The 23,084-nt window shown below is 39.7% G+C and overlaps 1 protein-coding gene across 2 annotated transcripts in view; it reads left to right on the top strand.

Moving 5' to 3' along the window:
• Positions 1 to 23,084, top strand: part of MYOM1 (myomesin 1) — a 132,033-nt gene that overhangs the window by 82,416 nt on the left and 26,533 nt on the right. For both annotated transcript variants that reach the window (XM_057699304.1, XM_057699303.1), the window contains 3 exons: positions 2,018 to 2,202; positions 11,667 to 11,781; positions 21,134 to 21,290. In XM_057699304.1, the coding sequence (XP_057555287.1) occupies positions 2,018 to 2,202; positions 11,667 to 11,781; positions 21,134 to 21,290 (457 nt within the window). The remainder of the gene's footprint in view (positions 1 to 2,017; positions 2,203 to 11,666; positions 11,782 to 21,133; positions 21,291 to 23,084) is intronic.

Here is a 23,084-nt window from a genome sequence, read left to right as displayed (position 1 = left end):
TATTGAATTTCCAATGGAACTGACTTCAAAGACTTTAGTGAGACAAAATTACTAAATTCTCCCACTTGGGTTCAATGTTCAGCTGTATAACACCTGCCATGGGACCGGCATCAACCACATTAGAACACCAGGCCACAGTGGGCACACTGGGTGGACCCAGCCCTGCCCCCAGTGCCACCCTCTTCCTCAATTTGAAACCTTAATGCCCTTGGAGAACCATCTTTTTGCCTTCACTTAGCGAGCAGCCAATCTGCATCACATCTCTAGCAAGTGTGAATAAAAAGATTGCAAGAGAAACTCAAGAGAAGTTCAAGTGTTCACTCAGGTTCAGTAAATATGAGGCAAACACACTGCCTTTCCTTGCACCTTCTTGAAGCCGGTGATATTTCTTAACTTCTTTCTGCCACCTACACAAAAGTGGGTCTGTTTTTAAATTCTTGCAATTCCTGAATAAAGGTAAAGTGTGAGTGACCAGAGCCCAAGAAATTCTGAGCAGGCCTGTGGAAAATGGTGTGATAGAAAGCGGTATAGTTAGCAAAAGAGGTTGCAGGGTGAATGTTCCCAACTCAGAGGAGAAGTGAACAGGGCAGTCCTCCACCCCCACGACCTCTCTTTTCCTAGATCCACCCTTGACTTACTGAGAAGTGTTGGGCAACCCGTGAATCAAGAAAGCTCGATGATAGATAAGAGCGCTTAGGACGTTATGTTATCCCTTTGTTCTACAGATGAAGAAACAGTCTCAGGTTAGATGATGCCCAGGAGGTCACACAGGGAATAAGTGGCAATTAGGGTTGCAGGCTGCAGCACAGTGGTCCTCCTTTGGGAGACAGGGCCGGGGCTCCCTGTTTGGATGCCTCTCTGGCTCCTGAGGATGACAGAGGACAATGGTCATCAAAGCCCTTTGCAAAGCAGAACATGCCACACCAGGGCAAGGTACTGGTGTTGTTATTCAAACCTGTTTCCACACAAGGCATCATTAGGAGACAAGGATGACTCATTGCCTGTGACTGTTAAGCAGAAGTAAAGAGCCCAGCAAACGCTGAGCCGTCAATTGCAAAATGCTGAAGCATAGCACAATGGAGTCTGCGCTTGTAGTTGGCTCTCAGGCCACTGTGAGTCAGCTCAGGTGCTTTTGATTGGTTGGTTAGAAATCACTTGTTATTTAAAAAAAAAAAAAAGGAAATAAAAAATGAAAATAAGTAACTATATCACCTGAATAGCAGCTGGTAGTCATGCAAAGATGCAGGCAATCACTGACTAGCTGGGACGCGCCCAAGAGTGCAAAGAGCACACACAGGAACATTTGGCTTCCTTCCTGAACAGGTTGATCAAATTCCTTGCCTTCTCTGAGCTTTCTATGAATTGTCTTAGGGGTGGATGAGAAAAAAGAATGTAAAGTACTCCATAGGGTTTAGCACAGATTCAGGGCCCCTGGGATTGATTGTAGTTGTTTTGGTGGAAGTTCTTTGTAACCACAATTGTAGCTTGTTTTTGCCCCTATATGGGATATATGCTTTACGGGAAAGATATCCCTCCAGTGGGGAGCTATTTTGCAATATATATTTTTTTCTATATTCATAAGCCATCAGATAGAGTTGCTTTCTTCATCGTAATTGAGATGGGGGCGGGGGGGGCATTTTCAGATTGTCATCCAAAAATAATCTGAAACTGAATCTGCAACCAAATTAAACTGTTCTGATAAAAGGTGAGGAACACAGTCCTGAGGACAGCCTGAGGGCAAGGCTTCATCCAGCCACTGGAGGGCATCTTGAACTGGCCTTAACCACTTGCTACCCATGAAGGGTCTTAATAGGCTGATGTAGAGCCGTTGAGGAAACTTGATATGAAATGACCACAGAATACCTGTTTCCATGAGAATAGTAAATTTTACAAAAGAAGAACCCCAGCATCAGATTCAGCTTTAAGACCTTAAATGTGGTTCTAGGTTTACACACACACTGGAGTTTTCTTATCACCATTATGCTTTTTTTCGCATTGGTCTCTCTCTCCCTCTCAGGACCGCCGCACAGTCTCAAGTACAGTGAAGTCAGGAAAACCTCCCTGGTTCTGCAGTGGAAGCCTCCCATCCACTCGGGACGGACTCCCGTCACTGGCTACTTTGTGGACATGAAGGAGGCCAATGCCAAAGAGGACCAGTGGCGAGGACTCAATGAGGCGGCTCTTAAAAACACATACCTGAAGGTAAGAGGGTGCTCACAGTGGGAGAAACCTTTTTTTTTTTTTTGAATAAAGGAAAAAGGTTCTTCTAACGAGGTTAACTTTAAAGTCAGAGACATAAAACAGAGCATCTCAGCATTGGTCTGTGTCATGTGTTAGGCTCCTGGTAGAATTCCATTTAGCAGTGGGTGGGGTTTGGGGAAGTTTCTGATGCTTAAAACAACCTGATTGTAATTTGACCCAAATCGCTTTGCCTGGCTTTGGAAAACATCCCTTTCCTATTCCGCCTCGCCTCCACTTGCTCACCTCACATTTTTGCTACTCACAGTCATAAGATGTTATTACCATCCCCAAAAGGTGACTTTCTCATTCCTACCTCTAATTTTTTTTAGGGTGGTTTTTGATTTGAGGGTGTTGTTTTTATAGAGTTCACACCTGTAAAACTTTAACTGCTGATCCTTTTGAGTCATGGGGCATCTCTCCTCCCCTGCGCCTGTGCTCACATGAGCTCTCAGGGGCCAGAGGAATGAGCTGGCTCAACTCTTGACCTTATCTGTGCCACTGCCTTCCAGCTTCCTCTAGAGTGTTCTAATAGAACCAGTTTCTTTTTTTTTTTTTACATTTTCCATTAACTTTTATTATTATTTTATTTTATTTTTTTGGGGGTACACCAGGTTCAATCAACTGTTTTTATACACATATCCCCATATTCCCTCCCTTCCTTGACGCCCCCCCCTCGATTCCCCCCCACCCTCCCTGCCCCAGTCCTCTAAGGCATCTTCCATCCTCGAGTTGGACTCCCTTTGTTATACAACAACTTCCCACTGACTATTTTACAGTTGGTAGTATATATATGTCTGTACTACTCTCCCGCTTCTTCTCAGTTTCCCCTTCACCCCCCACCCCCTCCCATACCTCGAGTTCTCCAGTCCATTCTCTGTATCTGCTTCCCTGTTCTTGTCACTGAGTTCATCAGTACCATTTTTAGATTCCGTATATGTGAGTTAGCATACAATATTTGTCTTTCTCTTTCTGACTTACTTCACTCTGTATGACAGATTGTAGTTCTATCCACCTCATTACATATAGCTCCATCTCATCCCTTTTTATAGCTGAGTAATATTCCATTGTATATATATGCCACATCTTCTGTATCCATTCATTTGTTGATGGGCATTTAGGTTGCTTCCATGTCCTGGCTATTGTAAAGAGTGCTGCAATAAACATTATGGTACAAGTTTCTTTTGGGATTATGGTTTTCTTTGGGTATATGCCCAGGAGTGGGATTACTGGATCATATGGTAGTTCTATGTGTAGTTTTTTAAGGAACCTCCAAATTGTTTTCCATAGTGGCTGTACCAACTTACAGTCCCACCAACAGTGCAGGAGAGTTCCCTTTTCTCCACACCCTCTCCAACATTTGTTGTTTCCAGACTTTGTGATGATGGCCATTCTGATTGGTGTGAGGTGATACCTCATGGTGGCTTTGACTTGCATTTCTCTGATGATGAGTGATGTTGAGCATCTTTTCATGTGTGTGTTGGCCATCTGTATGTCTTCTTTGGAGAAATGTCTATTTAGGTCTTCTGCCCATTTGTGGATTGGGTTATTTGCTTTTTTGGTATGAAGCTGCATGAGCTGCTTGTATATTTTGGAGGTTAATCCTTTGTCCGTTGTTTCATAGGCAATTATTTTTTCCCATTCTGCGGGTTGCCTTTTAGTCTTGTTTATGGTTTCTTTTGCTGTGCAAAAGCTTTTAAGTTTCATGAGGTCCCATTCGTTTATTCTTGATTTTATTTCCATGATTCTAGGAGGTGGGTCAAAAAGGATGTTGCTTTGATGTATGTCAAAGAGTGTTCTGCCTATGTTTTCCTCTAGGAGTTTGATAGTGTCTGGCCTTACATGTAGGTCTTTAATCCATTTGGAGTTTATTTTTGTGTATGGTGTTAGGAAGTGTTCTAATTTCATTCTTTTACATGTTGCTGTCCAATTTTCCCAGCACCACTTATTGAAGAGGCTGTCTTTTTTCCATTGTATACTCGTTCCTCCTTTGTCAAAGATAAGGTGCCCATATATGTTTGGGCTTACTTCTGAGTTCTCTATTCTGTTCCATTGATCTTCCTTTCTATTTTTGTGCCAGTACCATACTGTCTTGATCACTATGGCCTTGTAGTATAGTTTGAAGTCAGGAAGCCTGATTCCACCAACTCCATTTTTCCTTCTCAAGATTGCTTTGGCTATTCGGGGTCTTTTGCGTTTCCATACAAATCGTAAGATTTCTTGCTCTAGTTCTGTGAAAAATGCCATTGGTAATCTGATCGGGATTGCATTGAATCTGTAAATTGCTTTGGGTAGTACAGTCATTTTCACGATGTTGATTCTTCCAATCCAGGAACATGGTATATCCCTCCATCTGTTTATGTTATCTTTGATTTCTTTCATCAATGTCTTAAAGTTTTCTGCATACAGATCTTTTGCCTCCTTAGGCAGGTTTATTCCTAGGTATTTTATTCTTTTGGTTGCAATGGTGAATGGGAGAGTTTCCTTAATTTCTCTTTCTGCTCTTCCGTTGTTAGTGTATAGGAATGCAAGAGATTTCTGTGCATTAATTTTGTATCCTGCTACTTTACTAAACTCATCAATGAGTGCTAGCAGTTTTCTGGTAGAGTCTTTAGGGTTTTCTATATATAGTATCATGTCATCTGCAAAGAGTGATAATTTTACTTCTTCTTTTCCAATTTGGATTCCTTTAATTTCTTTTTCTTCTCTGATTGCTGTGGCTAACACTTCCAAAACTATGTTGAATAACAGTGGTGAGAGTGGACACCCTTGTCTTGTTCCTGTTCTTAGAGGGAATTCTTCCAGTTTTTCTCCATTGAGAACAATGTTGGCTTTTGGTTTGTCATATATGGCTTTTATGATGTTGAGGTAATTTCCTTCTATGCCCATTTTCTGGAGAGCTTTTATCATAAATGGATGTTGAACTTTGTCAAAAGCTTTTTCTGCATCTATTGAAATGATCATATGGTTTTTATCCTTCAATTTGTTGATATGATGTATCACGTTGATTGATTTGCGTATATTGAAGAATCCTTGCATCCCAGGGATAAACCCCACTTGATCGTGGTGTATGATTTTTTTAATGTGCTGTTGCAGTCTGTTAGCTAGTATTTTGTTGAGGATTTTTGCATCTATATTCATCAGTGATATTGGTCTGTAGTTTTCTTTTTTTGTGACATCTTTGCCTGGTTTTGGTATCAGGGTGATGGTAGCCTCATAGAATGAGTTTGGGAGTGCTCCGCCTTCTGCAATATTTTGGAAGAGTTTGAGAAGGATAGGTGTTAACTCTTCTCGAAATGTTTGATAGAATTCGCCTGTGAATCCATCTGGTCCTGGGCTTTTGTGTGTTGGGAGATTTTTAATCACTGCCTCAATTTCTGTACTTGTGATTGGTCTGTTCATGGTTTCTATTTCTTCCTGGTTCAGTCTTGGAAGATTGTATTTTTCTAAGAATGTATCCATTTCTTCCAGGTTATCCAATTGATTGGCATATAGTTGCTTGTAGTAGTCTCTCATGATGTTTTGTATTTCTGAGGTGTCCGTTGTGACTTCTCCTTTTTCATTTCTAATTCTGTTGATTTGCATCTTCTCTCTTTTTTTCTTGATGAGTCTGGCTAATGGTTTATCAATTTTGTTAATCTTCTCAAAGAACCAGCTTTTAGTTTTATTTATTTTTCTTATGGTTTCTTTCCTTTCTTTTTCATTTATTTCTGCTCTGATCTTTACGATTTCTTTCCTTCTGCTCACTTTGGGGTTTCTTTGTTCTTCTTTCTCTAGTTGTTTGAGGTGTAAGGTTAGGTTGTTTATTCGATCATTTTCTTGTTTCTTAAGGTAGGACTGTATTGCTATAAACTTCCCTCTTAGAACTGCTTTTGCTGCGTCCCATAGGTTTTGGGTTGTTGTGTTTTCGTTGTCATTTGTTTCTAGATACTTTTTGATTTCCTCTTTGATTTCTGTAGTGATTCCTTGGTTGTTTAAGAGTGAATTGTTTAGCCTCCATGTGTTTGTATTTTTTGCAGTTTTTTTCCTGTAATTGATATCTAGTCTCATGGCGTTGTGGTCTGAGAAGATGCTTGATATGATTTCAATTTTCTTGAATTTGCTGAGGTTTGATTTGTGACCCAAGATGTGATCTATCCTGGAAAATGTTCCGTGTGCACTTGAGAAGAAAGTGTAGTCTGTCGTTTTTGGATGGAATGTCCTATAAATATCAATTAAGTCGAGATGGTCTAATGTGTCATTTAAAGCTTGTGTGTCTTTATTTATTTTCTGTTTGGATGATCTGTCCATTGATGTAAGTGGGGTGTTCAAGTCTCCCACTATAATTGTGTTACTGTCGATGTCCCCTTTTATAGCTGTTAGCATTTGCCTTATGTATTGAGGTGCTCCTATATTGGGGGCATAGATATTTACCATTGTGATATGTTCTTCTTGGATGGATCCCTTGATCATTATGTAGTGCCCTTCCTTGTCTCTTTTAATAGTCTTTACTTTCAAGTCTAATTTGTCTGATATGAGTATTGCTACTCCAGCTTTCTTTTGACTTCCATTTGCATGGAATATCTTTTTCCATCCCTTCACTTTCAGTCTATATGTATCCCTTGGTCTGAAGTGGGTTTCTTGTAGGCAGCATATAGAAGGGTCTTGTTTTTGTATCCATTCAGCCAGTCTGTGTCTTTTGGTTGGAGCATTTAATCCATTGACATTTAAAGTGATTATTGACATGTGTGTTCCAATTACCATTTTCTTAATTGTTTTGGGTTTGTATTTGTAGGTGTTTTCCTTTTCTTGTGTTTCCTACTTAGAGAAGTTCCTTTAGCAGTTGTTGTAATGCTGGTTTGGTGGTGCTGAATTCTCTTAACTTTTGCTTGTCTGGAAAGCTTTTGATTTCTCCCTCAAATCTGAATGAGATTCTTGCTGGGTAAAGTATTCTTGGCTGTAGGTTTCTCTCTTTCAGGACTTTCAGTATATCCTGCCATTCCCTTCTGGCCTGCAGAGTTTCTGTAGAAAGGTCAGCTGTTATCCTGATGGGTTTTCCCTTATATGTTGTTTGTTGCTTTTCTCTTGCTGCTTTTAATATTTTTTCTTTGTGTTGAATTGTCGTTAGTTTGATTAATATGTGTCTTGGTGTATTTCTCCTTGGGTTTATTCTGTATGGGACTCTCTGTGCTTCTTGGACTTGGTGAATTATTTCCTTTCCCATGTTGGGGAAGTTTTCCACTAGAACCTCTTCAAATATTTTCACAGACCCTTTCTTGTTTTCTTCTTCTTCTGGGATGCCTATAATTCGAATGTTGGTACGTTTAAGGTTATCACTGAGGTCTCTGAGGCTGTCTTCTAGTCTTTTTATTTTTTTATCTTTTTCCTGCTCTGTGGCGTTTATTTCTTCCATTCTATCTTCCAACTCACTTATTCGTTCTTCTGCCTCAGTCATTCTGCTGGTTAGAGCATCTAGAGTATTTTTAATTTCAGTTATTTTGTTATCCATTGCTGTTTGTTTTTCTGAGTTCTTATGAACTGTTTCTTGTACTTTCTCTATTTTGTTATCGAGATTTTGTATCATTTTTACTATCATTACTCTAAATTCTTTTTCAGGCATTTTTCCTATTTCCTCCTCATTTATTTGGTCTTGTGGGTTTTTTTCCTGCTCCTTTGCCTGCATGGTGTTTCTTTGTTTCCTCATGGTTGTCCAAGCTTTTGGGGTTGCTTGTCCTGGTGATAGAGGTGTTTATAGAAGACTGTCCAAGCCTCAGACTAATGTCCAAGTATTGGATTAGACGAATATTCAGTCGGCTATGTCAGGTTCTCCGCAGCCCTTTCCGGTGTCCGAGGCCGTCTGCTGGTGTTCAGCTGGTTCTCTCTCCATTAACTTTTATTCATTCTCTCTGAGCCACAGTTTCTTCATCTGTAAAGCAGGAGCTCCAATGCTCACAGGCCTCTGTCCTCCTGAAGGTGCTACTGGCTGTGCAGATATCACGCCTTTCGATGTTGCTTTGGAAAACCGCTATTCTCTCTTGTGCTACTGAACAGATAGAACTTGCTCCTTAATCAGACAAGGCAAGTAGAGCTGAGAACTAACTCACAGCCCAAGACTACGCTGCTACAAACCGGAAGAGCCAAGGAGGTAGAACCAGTTTCTAACTCTATCTACCAGAGACTGTTTTGCTGTAGCCACTGACTCTTTCACTAGTACCAAATGGAAATCTCAAAAGAATGTTTTCCCCTATTGTCAGCAGCTGCATCTGGAGACCCTAAATACACAATAGGGCCTCAGAAACTGTGGGGAATGTGATCCCAGTTCTTGTTACTTAGAATGAAGTGTGACTGTATGACCACAGTCAAACAGAAAGCTGCACAGTGCATTCACTGTGCAGCCCTATCTGTTGGCAGAATAGGCCACTGCCCAGAGGGCGGGCCTGGGAGGATTTTCAGAGAATACCTAGTTTAAGAGATTTCTCTTGTTAATCTGCCGCTAAAGTCCATACCATCTGTCAGCCTCTCTCTGGTGTTAAGGCATTTATAGTCCCTATAAAAAAAAGTAAATATATCCCCCAGGAGAGATGCCCCTTAAACTCAGCTTCACACATGCCAGTAAACTCTCCAGCCCCTTACAAAACTGTAAGGGGATAAGAAAGGTCACATTTCATGGGGCAGAGAATAGGTCAAGGAAGGTCTGGAGCCTAGGATGCTGTTTGGCTGTCCAGAGAAGTCAGGTGGCCTCCAGATACAAAGACGCCCCCAATGCCAGTATAAAATAAAGGTCGGACACATCCTAGATGGTGGCGGTGTGTGTTTAGGGCCAGCGTGACTTCCCAGTCCTCCATCTGCCGTAGCACATCTCCTGACTCACAGGAAACCAAATGAGAGTGAGAAGCCAAGCAAAGGGGACCAGGAGCCCAGGAAAAATGGGTAGGAAGAGAAAATCATGGAGTTTAAACACATCAAAGAAAGGTTCATGTCACTCATTTTTTTAAAAAAGAAGAAGAAGAAAGGCAAATTTAGGGGAAAGAGAAACTAAGGTTGAGTTCCCCTCACAAACAGGGAGATGAACTTTCTGTAAGGAAATGACCTTAGAGTTTGGCCACAATTTTAAAGTGAAAATAGCATTATTGATTTTTCTGATTATAAAACAGACATGTGCTTACGATGACAAATTCAAACACTAAAGACATGAGGAAGAAAAGTAGAGATGTCCTGTATCCCCATACCCATTTTGATGTGATGTCACTCTTCCAGATGTTTCATATTCAGAAATGTTTCAAGCCTGAAATGGAGAAAAAATGTGCATGTTAAAAAGTTTAAGCTGTCAAATGTAAGTAAGGAGAGGAGATATGGCTCCAGGAACAGGAGATTTTAGCACCATGAAACTGGAATATAATGGCCTAATTGCTTTCTGCAGGAAGCACCCCCATTCACATTAGCACTGGAAGCACCCCCATTCGTGTGAGCACTGAGCGTCTAGGGGTTCCTAGAGAGAATGAAAGATGCATTACTTTCCACCAAAAGGTTTAACCAACAGAGCTCACGCTTCCTTTTTGATTGGTAATTTCAATATGCTGAGACAATGGGGTGAGAAGGGAGTGAATAACTAGAAGGGGTAGGGGACACAGCTGGAGAAGACAGTTCCTTTGGAAATTGTAAGGAAGGAAAACAAATCCGAGAAAAGGAAAATAGATGAGATGTGTGCATAGGTTGTGCATCTCTAGTGCTTTAAGCCAGCAGTCATTGCCCCTGCGGTGATGAAAGAGCAGAAAGGTGTGCCTGTCACCCCAGTGACTAGACACTAGAATTTGGATACACTTCCTCTGCCATGTTGCAGAAATCTGACTCACAGCCACACATTACCTAAGCGGCAGTGCAGATGTAGCAGGCACCTGGCAACTGGTCTATTTTTATCACAACAAGGAAATGTTTCTCTTCCTTTCTGTAGACCTGCAGTTGCCTGGCATTATTTCTAAATATAGAATTTAAATACATCAAACTCTATACATTTGGCTTGTGCCTAAATTCAAGTTCATTTACCTATTAAAATCATTTCAAAACTCCATTAGCTCCAGTGAAAGTTATCACTATATAAGTAGTGACATTCTGTTATCATAAACACAATACAATTAAATAATTAGATTAAAAAACCCAACAATGTAATACATAGCTCATCGAAATGCAACAAACACTTCACTGAGTTGAATAAATGTATTCTAGCTTTGTTTGATTTAAATCCCATTTTGAACGTTAATCTCCATCACAACACTACAGGAAAAAAATTTGCCCTCTGTGTGTAATAAATTCCTCCTTAAAATACAGTGCAGTTTTTAAAAGTCACATGTTTTAAAAAGAAAAAGATAATTTTTGCAAGATACTGACAGTATTTGTAATACTAATGAGACTGTGCTGAACCCAAAGAAAGTCACAAAAAATTATGAAGTGGGACTGCCATATAGAAACATACAAATGTTTTTTACTTCTCTTATGCTCTTGTAACTCTAGCTCGGTGGCACACATATAATATAGGTCCTCAGCAAATATCTTCTTGATGATTGACAATGTGAGGATTTGGAATTTGAATACATTTGACTATTCACAAATCACTAAAATTCACAATCATGTTAATTGCTTGTCTAATTTAGTGAGAAATAGCTGTATTATATTTATAGGGACAATCTTTGTTTTTGTTCTAGTGCTTTAACATGCTTTTTTTTTTTTCTTTTTGGCTGCGTTGGGTCTTTGTTGCTGTGAGAAGGCTTTCTCTAGTTGTGGCAAGCAGTGGCAGCTCTTCATTGCGGTGTGCAGGCTCTAGGCGTGTGGGCTCAGTAGTTGTGGCATATGGGCTGTAGAGCACAGGCTTAGTTGCTCCATGGCATGTGGGATCTTCCCGGACCAGGAATCGAACCTGTGTTGCCTGCATTGGCAGACAGATTCTTAACCACTGTGCCACCAGGGAAGTCCCTAACATGCTTTTAAACCACATCAAAGTGATCCATGATTTGTGATCTGTACTTGTTATTCCCCTCCCTTGCCAGAAATTTTATCTGAAATTATTCATGGAATGTCTTAAAAGGATCAGGAAAAAAGGGCAGCATATGCACTCTCGTGAGCCCTTTGTAATTTGTCTTTTGACCAAAGAATAAGGTGGCTAACTCCTTGAAAGCATACCTGTATCAATCTCCTGTTTCTCATGCTGGTGGCCATTAAATTATCTAAAAAAGAAAGAACATCTGAGTTTCAGGGGATCTTGGAAATGTCTATTTACACATGGTCCAGAGTGAAGAAAGTCTTAGCTGAAGCCACACACAGTCTTTGACAGAATGAAGTTTAGAACCCAAGTCCTGTTCTCTTTGTGCTGTATAATTGAATTGCCACCACAGAGGAAGGGCATTTCTCTTCAAATTACACAAAGCAACCATCACTTCTATACCTGCTTCTTCCAGGTGCAAGGCCTCCAAGAGGGTGTCAGCTACGTGTTCCGAGTTCGAGCCATAAACCAGGCAGGTGTCGGGAAGCCGTCTGAGCTTGCTGGGCCTGTTGTGGCAGAAACCCGTCCAGGTGGGCTTTTACTTTTTCATTAACATTAATCTCATCTGTGTAAGATACCAAGGTAACATTGAACCTTCTATGCTTTTCCTCATTTTCAAAATCATCACTGTATGCTATCCGAAAGATTGATAAGTGTGACTGTAGCCCATGACAATTGTTTACCCCATCGCAGGACCTCAGGGCAGGGCTGAGCCAGGTTTGAAGTGGTCCAGGGCTACTCTGGTTCATACTTAAAAACAGCGATGTTCTTGACCAAATTATGCTTCCTGGACCAACCATTTAAAGCATACATTCCTGGGATGTTATTCCTATTATACTGTGGCCATTAACTCCCACAAGAATATTTTCCCATCACAGAGGAAGCTGGAACAGTCCGGGTAGCAAGCATGATCCTTAAACAAAAGTAGGATTTATATAATTGTAGCTACTAATTTAAACCAGGGGTCAGCAAACTTTTTCTGTGAAGGGCCAGATAGTAAATATTTTCAACTCTATGGTTGTGTAGTCCCTGTCACAATCCTCAACTCTGCTGTGGCACAAAAGCAGCCATAGACAAGACCTAAATTAGTGAGCATGGCTGTGTTCCAATAAAACTGTATCATGCATGATATATGCGTTATGTAACATGATATATTACGTACATTATGAAATTTGAATTGTAACTAATTTTCACGTCTTGAAATATTAATCTTCTTTTGATTTTTAAAAACTATTTTAAAATGTGAAAACCATTCTTGCAGGCCGTACAAAAAGAGGCAATGGGCCAGATTTAGCCCACAAGCCATAGTTTGTTGACCCCTGGGTTAAACTAACAGTGGTCCTAACTGAATGATCTACAGAGTTGAGGCAGCCTCACTTCCCAGTGTCAAGATGCTGTGACTGGACAAGGAAAGACAGTCTTTCCCTTTGTAATGTGGACAAAGTTTACAGTGTTCACTGTGCAGATAGTTTCAGATCATTATATAATACTTAGTCATTTAATCTCTTATCACTTCAAAGTTATATATTTCAGTTCATGACAGTTGCATGAAAGAAAGCACTGGAAATGAGAGAGGTTTAAAAAAAGTATTAACCAGTTATTTTAAGTTTATATTCATTCTAGTCCAAGCACTCTCACTTTAATCCATTCCTATTTTCAGATTGAAATAAAGAGCAGATATATAATGTAATATTTGTTTTTATGATGAGAAAAGAATGTAAACATAGAAAACTCTGCTCCCACTTCATGCTGCTTTGAAAAGGATATTAATATGTACCCTTTGAGGAAGAACCTGCCCCTTTCATCCTTTTACTTCATAAACTGCTTTCAGCTACTCCTGTAACTACCCTCTAGAGCTGGGTACGACAGAAATGACCTTCTTGTACCAAAGTGTGGTAGATCTGTCTGGACAGAGTACCATACCTCATATAAGTACTATTTGCAGAACTTCCTGAGAAAACAAAAATGCTAGGAATGCAAATGCCAGGTAAAAGGTGATAGACGAAGACGTGAGGACACACGTTCCTATAGAAGTCGGACCCTTCAGGTGCCCACTGTGCAGATATATAAGGTACCAAATGGATGTGCAGAAGGGCCCAACTGCGAGGCTGCCCTTGTAAGAACATTTAGATTATTACACAGATAAACTCTTCATCTAGTCGTTGATAAGCTAAAAGCACCCTTTAAGCAGTGGAACCCAAATCTGATTGACTGAAGAAAGCTTAAATAAATTTCTGGTTTTCTCATCAATAGCTCTGACAGGTGGCCAGGCAGGACGTTAGTAAAGCCACCACGATGGTTACCATCAGAAAGGGGTCTGCTGGTGAGCTCCTGGGGGAGAGTTTTGCTTCACTTGTTTGGAATAAGATGCCCAAAGTTATTCCATGGCCATTCCATTCCCAGAATATAACCACAAACAGCAGCTGCATAGTAAACAGCACCAGATTAACCCATTCAGGAACCACTGGCTCAAGCCTAGGAAAGAATCCTGGGAGGCACAGGGTCGATGCTTGACTTGAAGCATCACCATGAAGGAACCCCAAACCCAGAACCCTGGGTCTTGTTGCATATGCAACAGATGCATTCGTTCCTGCACTGTGTGTTTCCTGAACACCTGCTTCATGCCAGGTGCTGTGTGGGCACCATGAGTAGAGTAATGTGACATTGTCACCACCCACCGGGTTTAGGATCTAGTGGAAAACAGTTTACAGCATGGCATGGTGAGAGCTTAGATGCTCACAAAATATTTCCCGTAGTTGCATAGGCTATAGTCAAGGTGTTAAGGTTTCATAAATCCCTGTAAAAACTTGTATGTAGCCTATGGTTGTCTGCAGTTATTAATTTTATTAAGTATCAATATATTACTTTTAACCATGTATTTATTTTATGCTAAAATGTTTGGGGCCAAGCTTGAGGGATGGGATCTGTTACCAGTTTCAAGGTTTCAATGTGCAACTTGGATTGCTATTTCAGAAGAACAACTCCTTTTGGAATACATTATTAAAATTTCACATAGAAAATAAAGCTTATCATGTAACAGCAAACCTCAAATGCACCTAACAAGATACCTCAAGAGTAATTTGAACTCCATTTAAAAGTTAGCCTAGTCCACTGGGGTTGGTAGCGTCACTGGCCTCCCTTTGAGACTGACGAAAATGCCAGAAGATGTAGCTCAGCCACTGCCAAGAAGTCTGATTATGCTGGTAATGAGGATCAGAAATGGACTAAGGGTGCTGTGCCTTACTGAGAAATCTAGCAGCTAAACAAGCCTGAAGAATAAGCTGGAAAATATTGAGTGGATTTGGTACATGAGAGGCACTCCTAGTCTTGATATTTGATATTTTTCAAACAGTACCTGTGTTGACTGTATCAAGTCTGGGCTGCAGGTGGAGGCAAGGGGAGCCAGATCAGATGGGAGACAAGAGAGAGACCTGCCAAGGTGTGGCAGGTGATCTGGAGGGCAACAAATAACTGGCGGAACAGACTGCAGGTGCTCGTACCAGAGGCCCAGCAGCAGGCAGGAGAATTGAGGTGAAGGGCAGGAGAACCCAGACACAGGCAGGGTCCAAATAGGAACTGGGTAACTGGAAGTCAAGACTTCTCACCAGGAGCAAGGCAGGTTAGAAGAATGGAGCTCCAGAAGGGATAATGAGCTGGGATTGAGTTGACAACCTACTAACCAATCCCAGTTTCTGAGAATTGATTGGTTGTAGAACATGGTAGGGCTGAGAATGCTCAGCGTCCTTGAGATGGAGTTTTGAAGGATTCTAAAACAGGAAGCCAGGCTGGCTATTAAAGATTAGCTCAACTGGCTAATTTAGAAAACTTCACTTATATTTGCTCACTATCTGTTCTCTTTCACCCATTACAAAAGTAGCTTTCAACCTTGACTGTACGTTGCATTAGAATCATGCCAGGAACTTTTTGAAAATCTAGAAACTCCATTCTAGACTCTACTCCAGATCAGTTAAATCAGAGTCTCCAGGACTGAGCCTGGGCATAGGTTCATTTTTGTTTGTTTAGCTCCTTGGGTAATTCAAGTATGAAACCAGGCTTGTGAACTGTGCGTTAAACTGTGGGGTCCTTCAAAATAGGAACTGTGTTTTCCCTCTGTGTATTGAGAGCCTAGTACCTGGTATATAGATGAAAAAAGTAGTGAGTGGCTACCATGTTTTGGCGAGTGGGTGTGACTCTGTTTTGTAGCCATAGCACGTAAACCTAACCCTAGTATCTCATAATGAACACCCGGGTTACGAAGGATGAGCTGAAAGAAGCTCAGTGGAGGCCCCGATGCAACACCAAAGTGGTGGGTCAGCCAGCGGTCCTGTCTTCAACAGAGAGGAGCGTTACATGCAGCTGATTACATTTGTTCACTTCTCTGCTTCTGTTCTGTCCCACTTTCCAGTTTTTTAAACACCACACATGAGCACACACATGCACACATACTCACGCACACCATGGAGAAAAGACAAAGAACAAAAGACTAAATCATATGAGAAAATTCTCATATGAGATTATGAAATGTATCAGAAGATAAAATTCCCGCTTTTAAATTTTATCTTTTTTAAAAATCAATATTTGGAGGGGAGAGAAAAGTGGGACGGAGTTAATTTTCAAAAAGTTCGTTTTAGCTCCGGGCCGTACCTTAACCTGTTCACTTACTGGGGGTAGTGGCAAGCCTGGAGGGACCATTAAAATGCCATCCTATGCGATCCAGTATCCCCTGTGTCCATGTTAAGGATTTGTCTAGGGTTGGGGCAGCTGACTAGAGACAGTCTTCTTAAATCCTTTTCAGATCAGAATTATCTCCTTCATTTTCTGTAGGCGAATCTCCTCTGCTCTTAACTGGGTTCTTCATATTCTTGAGTAGCTTCAAAGGTTGTTTTTGAGAAAAATCTAAGTCCTGACAAACTTTGGTCCACTTTCCCAGCTCAGCTCCGTGGGAAGATGAAATGGCCCTTCATCCAGATGAGAATATCCATAGGGACCCCTTTACTTTGACTGCAAAATATCAAACTAGCTGCCTGCCTGCTAAATATCGGAACCATTCTGATCATATTTTAGTCAACTGTAGTGAACGTGGCTCTTCAGACATTTATGAGTTCAATCACGGATTGACAGCAGCTCAGTGCTTGGCAAAAACTCAGGCCGTGGGACATTCTAAAAAGAAAATTTGAGGGTGTTGTAGCTGTACCTCTTTCACTCTGACACTGCACCAGGTTCATCTCCACAGGTATAATTGTGGAATAGCCTGGGGCCTCTTAGAAATGCTGTCATTACCTCGCTCTTGGTTTTCCTAGAGCATTTATGAACAGAATCATCCATTTCAATATCATGTTATCTTTTGTAACATCTCACTAGAATTTTCTGCCCACTGTGTATCCAGGATCCCTTCATTTAAGGAACACCACTATTAATTCCTCTTAGATTTTAATAGGTGGAAAAAATGGCCTTTCCAGGTTAACGTAATTACTTTCTTTATTACACAAAAACACCTTTTTCTCTACTTATAAACCCAGAATGCATGAAGAATCTACCTTTCTTCCAAAGGCAACTTCAGTTCCATTTCCCACTATAGGTATGTCTACTAAGTCACTCTTTAAAAACATTTTTATTCAAAGAAATAAGTTAACAAGTTAATTAAAGATGAACAGTAACAGAAGGCTTTGAATTTGAAAAACCATATTGAAAGACTATGAGAGCATTAGCATTGTAATTCATGTGACAAATAGGGAACAAGCTATAACTTGTTGCTGGGATCATTTAAAGACAATAACCTTGTTTTATATTTACACAGTGATACTGTTGAAACTACATAGTAAGTTATTTTGACTGAACATTATTTTCTAATGAGAATTTTTGTGGGGCATAAGAAATATGCCTAGAAAATGAGTATTTGAATTATTTTCAGTAAATTTGACTTTTCAAAAGCTTGAGATTATGATCACTTTCAGAGCAACCCTTTCAGCCACTTGACAGCATCATTGTTTGTTGAGGTAGAGATCAAGCTTTGATTTCTGAGCATAAGCAGGAAACCCACTGTGACTAGAATGTTTTCTTTGTTGGTATTTTTATTTCATCTTGTCTCTTTACCAAAATATTGGTGCTATGCTTAAGCTTTAATAAGACTAGTTCCAGTATAATAAACATTGCAATTCTAAACTGACATTTCTCATTTAAACCTGTTTTTTCAGTCCAGTCCCTGGCACATGTAGATATATATGGAAAATATGAAAGACAAAAACCCTGCCCTTGTAAAATTTAACCCTGTTCTTGATAAAATAAACAACCAGTGCAACTTTTTGAAAAAATGAAAATTAATCAAATACTCATCTTAAATAGCATTTGATTTTTAAAATGGAAGTGTGGAAGAGAGTTTTATTTTTTATTTTTCCCTTTATTTAAATAAATCAACCAAGAGCACCCATCATAGCCACAATTATGTGAGCATAAACTGAGGAAACATGCATGCCTCTCTTTTACCCACTGCAGTTATTGTCTACCGTGTCCCGATTTGATATGATTAATCAGGAAAAGCTTCACAGATGAGCAGAACTCTTTCAGATACAAGTTGACATTACATCTAATCCCTACTTTTTATTTTGCCCCTCCAGGCAATTACTTAATTTCAAATCATGATCTTTGATCTAAGACTTTCAAAAAATACCATGTTGTTTTCTAAAAGTATAATATAAATATATAAATAAAAGTATATTACATTTTTTGCATTAGAACCCAGCTACAACATAATGATGTAAAATTTATAGGTTAAAGTGGAAATGCACATATTGCCTGGGACTTAAAAATAACATCTCGTTTCATCTCGTAATGTCACAAAAAGTCTCCAAGTACTTTACAAAAATTAATTTTCCAGGATAACTCAACCTTCTCTTAATATCTGAGGCAATTGAGACAGCAACCAAGCAGGGCTTTTCTATTCTCTAAGTTGCGTGGGTTTGGAACCAAATCTGGCCATTCAGAAACCTGAAAAAAGTATTGTTTTAAATACCCAGTTGTCCCATTTATCTGAGAATTTACTGCTAGAGCATCAACTATCTAAAATTTCATTCTAAGACTCTTTGATGACAATTTTCATGAACCAGATTACACATTTCACTACATGCCTTTCATACTTCCTGGATGCAATATACTTAATCACATTTACCTTTTTCTGTGTGACTCGGGGAGCCCTAAGTATCCACCTTATTCATTGCCCCGTGTTACAATACAGTGACATCTTATGGGGTGAGGAGCTGTTTGTCCCTCTACTAAGTAATGGCTTTGTTCCTACTTTTTAGTTTTCTGCCTCTTCTCCTGCTGTCATTTTCCTACTGATAGTAGCTTCTTTCTTCCCTCTCTTTTTTGGGTTTAATCTGCTGAGAGAAACTGACCAGCTAAGCTTGTTAGAATCATCTCAAGCTAAGTATACCTTCCAAGTGATGGTCTATGGAATTCTCCAGCGAGTGTTCAGAAATACTAACTAGTCCATGGACTTTGTCACATCAGCACTGGCCCTTAGAGACTTATTTTCATTACTTCTCTGTCTTGGGCAAGATTCCAGATGAGTGAAGTGTTACGGTGCAAAGGATATCCATGTAATTGAGAGAACAGCCAGGCTTTTTTTACATTATATTGTTCATATGCTTTCTGTTTTATGACTAATTACTTTGTAGAAAAATCAAATCTTTCACTTTAGTAAAAATCAAGATTCTTAACCTTAAGCAATATTTTCTTCTGCTGTAAACTTGTCACACCCCCCACATAATAAACAGCAGGCGAATGGATGATTCACTTCCTTTTTAAAAGGATTACCAATAAAACAATGAATGATTAATATGAGCAATCTGTCACACCTCCAAAATAGATATTATGTAAATAGCAAGAAAGGTGTAGTCAACCTTCATTACTTCTCCTTTCCTCTTTATAACAACACAGATATTCAGAAAATGTTCCATTTATACTCTGTGATTCAGTCATGCTAAGTGTGTATTATAATAGCATCTAAACCTCAGCATTTTTAGGTGTTAGTCTTTTCTTAAGTTTTGATAAGAGTACTTGTTCATTATTTGTTACACAGCAATGGATTGTAAGGGTTAGTCATGTGTTACTGGGAATAGGAATAAAGTGTGGTCTGTGACTTCCAATGGAGTAGATACAGCCCTTAAAGTAATATACATGGAGGACATTTCACTTATGGAACATTTAAATCTTTAATTGATCTTTAGTTCTGTTTACCTACATAGCCAAATGTGACAATAGCCCTTTGTTTTTTAAAGGGTAATTTTAAAAAACCTCCTAGAGTTAGTCTTCTCTAAGTTTTCCATGTGTTAAAAATCACTTTTTGGAGGTTTGTGGATGAAGCACACACTGCTGTCAATAAGGACACAAATTAGACCAACTGCCAGGCTTAGGAACCAACACCCTAATATCACCAGTCACTCTTTGGGCACTTGTTTTGCTTTGCTCTTCACCTGGGAGGAGTCTTGCAATTGTTTTTCCCCTGACAAGTTTTATTGAATGATGCAATCTAGAAGAGAAAAACTTTTATCACTTGGGAAGTATCTATTGAAAGTTCTTGTTTTTATGCTTTTTAAAAAATTAAGCTGTACCTTTCTGAAATTAAATATAATATATTTTTCCTAATGTATGGAAACAAACTAAGTTTAGGCTGGTAATTGAATGAGTGGCAATTTGAGAAGAGCATTTTACCTTTTAAACTGGATTTAGGCATAGATGTGAACATTTTATATAAACTCTTTACAAACTATACAAACTCTTTGAATTGCTATGTTGAATGCAGATATAATTTATTATAACCCTCCAAAAAAAAACTCAAAACTTTAACTTATTGTTTTCTTTCAAAATTCAAAAACTAATCTTGAAATTCTTTTCCATAAAGTTCAATAGCAATCATTTCTAGGCTTCTATTGTTCCAACCTAGAATGGCACCTTTAGATTAATTTATGGTTACCTGATCATCAGAACTTGTTTCCATGGATTTTTTTTTTTCATTCTTAAATGATTTACAAACTTGAAACGTGAATATAGGCAATCCTTACTACCTCTACTTTCTCCCCTTCAATTTCCTTTTGGTTTCCTTATCTCTTATCTATCCTTTTTTTTTTTTTTTTAAATTTATTGGCTGCATTTGGGTCTTTGTTGCTGTCTGTGTTCTTTCTCTAGTTGCAGTGAGCAGGGGCTGCTCTTCGTTGTGTTGTGCAGGCTTCTCATTGCAGTGGCTTCTCTTGCTGTGGAGCATGGGCTCTAGGTACACGGGCTTCAGTAGTTGCAACACGTGGGCTCAGTAGTTGTAGCTCATGGGCTCTAGAGCGGAGGCTTAGTAGTTGCAGCGCACGGGCTTAGTTGCTCCTCGGCATGTGGAATCCTCCCAGACCAGGGGTCAAACCCATGTTCCCTGCACTGGCAGGTGGATTCTTAACCACTGCGCCACCTGGGAAGCCCTATCCTTTCTTGATGACTACTTAGATATGGGTATTACTGAAGCAAAAGGCATGAATTAGGCCCTAATAAGGACCATTCAGCTTTCCTTTCTCCCAAGCCTCCCTTGTCCTTCTTATTATGGTCAACACACTCCTGTAACCGTCCCACTGGTCATATCAACCAATTTTTCTTCAGCTCTGAACAACAGTACTGTCCATGGTGTTAGCACTACCTAAGAAACACGATACATTCATTTAATTCTGCCACAGCAAAAAAGTTGAATTGTAGCAGGATTATCAGTCACAATGAGCATCTGGGGCTTTTCGCTTGCACAGGCTCAAGGCCCTGATTTAAGGCTACAGTAAAGGATCCCAAGGTAAGGATTTCTCACCTGATTGACTTCTACCAGGAAATATCAGTGCCTTGTTTTTGATCTTCTAGGAACCAAAGAGGTTGTTGTAAGTGTGGATGATGATGGAGTCATTTCCTTGAACTTTGAATGTGATCAGATGGCTCCAAATTCTGAGTTCACCTGGTCCAAAGATTATGTCCCCACGGAGGACTCTCCACGATTAGAGGTCGAAAGCAAAGGCAACAAGTACGCACTGTTTCTGCCGTAACTATGGGTTTCCCTGTCATGAAAGGAGGATGAAGTAAGCTTCCCATTTCAAATAAGAGAAGGAAATCATAAATCTTTTATATCTGGAAATGTAAAAAGTGATAACCAGTATAAACCTTAAAAAATAACAATCCTTATAAAGTACTTTTCCCATTAGTCCATTTAAAGTGTTTTCTCATATGTTGTTGTCAACTGGAAAAAAAAATGCACAACGTGAGAGTTATGAGTTAAGTTTTATTTGGGGCAATCGCCCTGGAGACAGCATGTCAGGTAGCTCTGAGGACCTGCTCCGAAGAGGTAAGAGGGAAAGTCAGTATAGATGTGATTTTTGGGAAGGGGGTACATGCAGTCAAGCACACGTTTTGGCAGAAGCTTGCTGCTAGTCACAAGGAGCAGATGTCTCCATTAATGATTTTAGTGCTTTTCTAAGATATGAGAAGATGCAAGAAATTGGGCTCATAAATTCTTTTCCTGAAAAATACCTAACTCTCTGAAGGCCTGTTCTGCCAGTTTTCCCCAGAGCACAGGGTGCCTCATTCCCGATCTCAGCCCTGAACTCCTTTCGGGGTATACTGAAGATCAGCAACTACAGTGGCTAGTGACTTCATCCTTGTAGAAGCAGATGGCGAGCAAGTTTTTAGCTAGCATCACTTATGATGTAAGAAAAGCTTTGATTGGCATGAAAGTGAACTTTAAAGATGATTCTCATTATTCTACAAAATTTTGAAATCTTAAGTAATGGTGAGGATGCTTATGGGGAAGCAGTAAGGAAGGACTTGCTGATTCAAGTTATGGTAAATTAAATGGATTGGGTATAATCTGTTCCACTTTTTTCACCATCACTTATGAGCGACAAAATACTGTCCTGTAAAGAACTCTGTATGGGAAGCACAGGAGAGATGAGCTCTAGTCCCAGCTCTATCAGGAGCCGCTCTGTGACCTGGGGCAGCTTTTAATTCCATGGACCTTCGATTTCTTTTTCTGTAAAATAGAAGACAGTGAAGGGTATTAATTTTATGATCTGTTACTTTCTTTCTGCCTCAAGATTCTGAGTTTTCTTTCTATTTCACCTTATTTATCAAGCTTCATATCTTTGTAGCGCCAACCAGATTGGATTATGTAATATTTGGTAAAACGAAATAGCCCTAAGTATTATTTCTATTACAAAAAAGGCCCAATATATCTCAAAAATAAAAGAAATAGTGATTTTGTTGGAAAACAGCAAGGAAATACTGAATATAATTAAAAGACATTCTGCTGTCACTGTGCTGTAAGGACCTGGAAGTAAAACATAATTTTGATCAAAGGAAAGACAATCAAACTGTAAATTTTTCTTCTTTGACTAATTTGACTAACCTGTAAATGTTTGGGTAATCTGAGACAGTGACCAGCAATGTGACTCACCAAAGTTAGAAAATAAAGCGAGCTAGACCATTGACCCATTCACTCATTCATTCCACAAGTATTTATTAAGTGCATATTATGTGCCAGACAAGGTATGGGTGCTGGAGGACACAACAGTGGACAAACCAGATCTCATCCCTAAAGGCACACAGTGGAGGCATATAGTTGAGGAAGCAGGCAATACTGATGCTGTGTGACAACCTCCAAAACAGGAAGTGCAGGGGTGACGTAAAAGAGGCATCAGGAGGTTCTGCCCTGTGAAGAAGAAAAATTTCATGTTGCCCAGCAAGGGTTGATCAGCTAAAAATATCATTATTTGGGATGTGCATCGATATGCATCATAGCTTGGGGATGGGAGATTTGTACCGG

The sequence above is a fragment of the Hippopotamus amphibius genome, chromosome 11 (genome assembly GCF_030028045.1).
Source record: "Hippopotamus amphibius kiboko isolate mHipAmp2 chromosome 11, mHipAmp2.hap2, whole genome shotgun sequence".
In the NCBI taxonomy this organism is placed as follows: domain Eukaryota; kingdom Metazoa; phylum Chordata; class Mammalia; order Artiodactyla; family Hippopotamidae; genus Hippopotamus; species Hippopotamus amphibius.
This window is presented reverse-complemented; position numbering and strand designations above follow the sequence as displayed.